The sequence below is a fragment of the Schistocerca nitens genome, chromosome 3, assembly GCF_023898315.1.
Source record: "Schistocerca nitens isolate TAMUIC-IGC-003100 chromosome 3, iqSchNite1.1, whole genome shotgun sequence".
Classification (NCBI taxonomy): Eukaryota; Metazoa; Arthropoda; class Insecta; order Orthoptera; family Acrididae; genus Schistocerca; species Schistocerca nitens.
The window spans coordinates 776,518,170-776,519,388 of NC_064616.1; the positions used below are offsets into that span (position 1 = coordinate 776,518,170).

General features: G+C 53.2%; 1 protein-coding gene across 2 annotated transcripts in view; it reads left to right on the forward strand.

Moving 5' to 3' along the window:
- Positions 1–967: 967 nt before the first annotated feature.
- The window catches only part of LOC126248782 (ribonucleoprotein PTB-binding 1-like), a 367,220-nt gene continuing 366,968 nt past the window's right edge, over positions 968–1,219 (forward strand). For both annotated transcript variants that reach the window (XM_049950156.1, XM_049950157.1), the window contains exon 1: positions 968–1,219. This exon is cut by the window's right edge and continues 32 nt beyond it. In XM_049950156.1, the coding sequence (XP_049806113.1) occupies positions 1,003–1,219 (217 nt within the window). In that variant the 5' untranslated portion in view covers positions 968–1,002.

The following is a 1,219-nucleotide window of genomic DNA, read 5'->3' on the forward strand; positions in this document are numbered from 1 at the left end:
CAGCGTGGTGCCAAACAGAAATCCACACACTGCCACAATTCAAATTCACAGAAGATCGATGGGAGTCAAACACACTTTTGCACGGAAAATCGAGGCAACTGTGTGTCAAGACCTTTTTTTTTCATGGTAGATGTCGGGGGTAGGCAACATTAGTAACAAATGTCTTTTCTTTCGAAACTGAGACTTGCCATTTAGAACTGACGATGTGAAAAGCTGACACGAATTCACGACAATGTACGACCATGCAGTCCAAAAATTCGGGAACTTTTCGAACAGATTCCCTCGCCGTCATCACCTTACACGTAGTGTCTGTCATGTCTTCCTAAACCTCAAGGGAAATGACTTGATCCTAGTTCCTTCACAACACGGCATTCTAGCATCGTCCTTAACGCTCAAGGGTTTGCGTAAGAGGAACTTTGACATTCAATACTACAGTTTTATTTACCTAATTTCAGAGTAAAATCCGCGTGAAGACTGCGTAACATCTTGAGGTTATTAACAAACAGCACTGTTTGTCATCAAGGTGGACATGCAAATCCCGCATGGCACCGTAGTTTGACAGATGGTTTTTGGGGCGCTAAACTGCGCGGTCATCAGCGGACAGATGGTTTCCTGAGTACTATACACAGAATGTAAGTTGACACTCCGCGCACGGGATGCTGGGAGCGACCGTAAGGGATGCTGCCTATTCCGCCGCTCTCAGCATCTCCCATGCGGAGTGTCGAGTGTCAAGACAAATTGCGCTGCAGAGCCGGATAGGTGGTCTGAAACGGGTAACGTCCACCGCCAAACGATCGCGGCTGAGTGACCCCCGCCGCCGCCAGCTAGCCAGCCGAGGGAGATGGTAGTTTACGAGTTCGGATGTTGGCGCCGCGCTGACGCAACGGGCCGCCAACCAATGGGAGCGCGCGCCGGCGCTGGCGTCGCGCGTCCTCGCGGGGCGTTCGGGCGGCAGTCGACAGCCGGCAGCGGGCGAGAGCGCAAGCCCAGCGCGAGTGAGACATGACTGCCAGCTCCGCCGAGGCCTTCTCCCCTTCGCAGGGGGGCATCGGATGCTTCAACAGCGCACTGCTTAAGGATGATCAGCACAAATTTTGGACCACCGAGGTCTTGGCGGCCGCCTCCACCTGCGGCTTCTGGGAGGACGACCCCGAGATGGAAGTTAAAAAGAAAGTCAACGAACTGAAGCGAAAGTTCCACAGCGGAAGGCAGCTCCTGA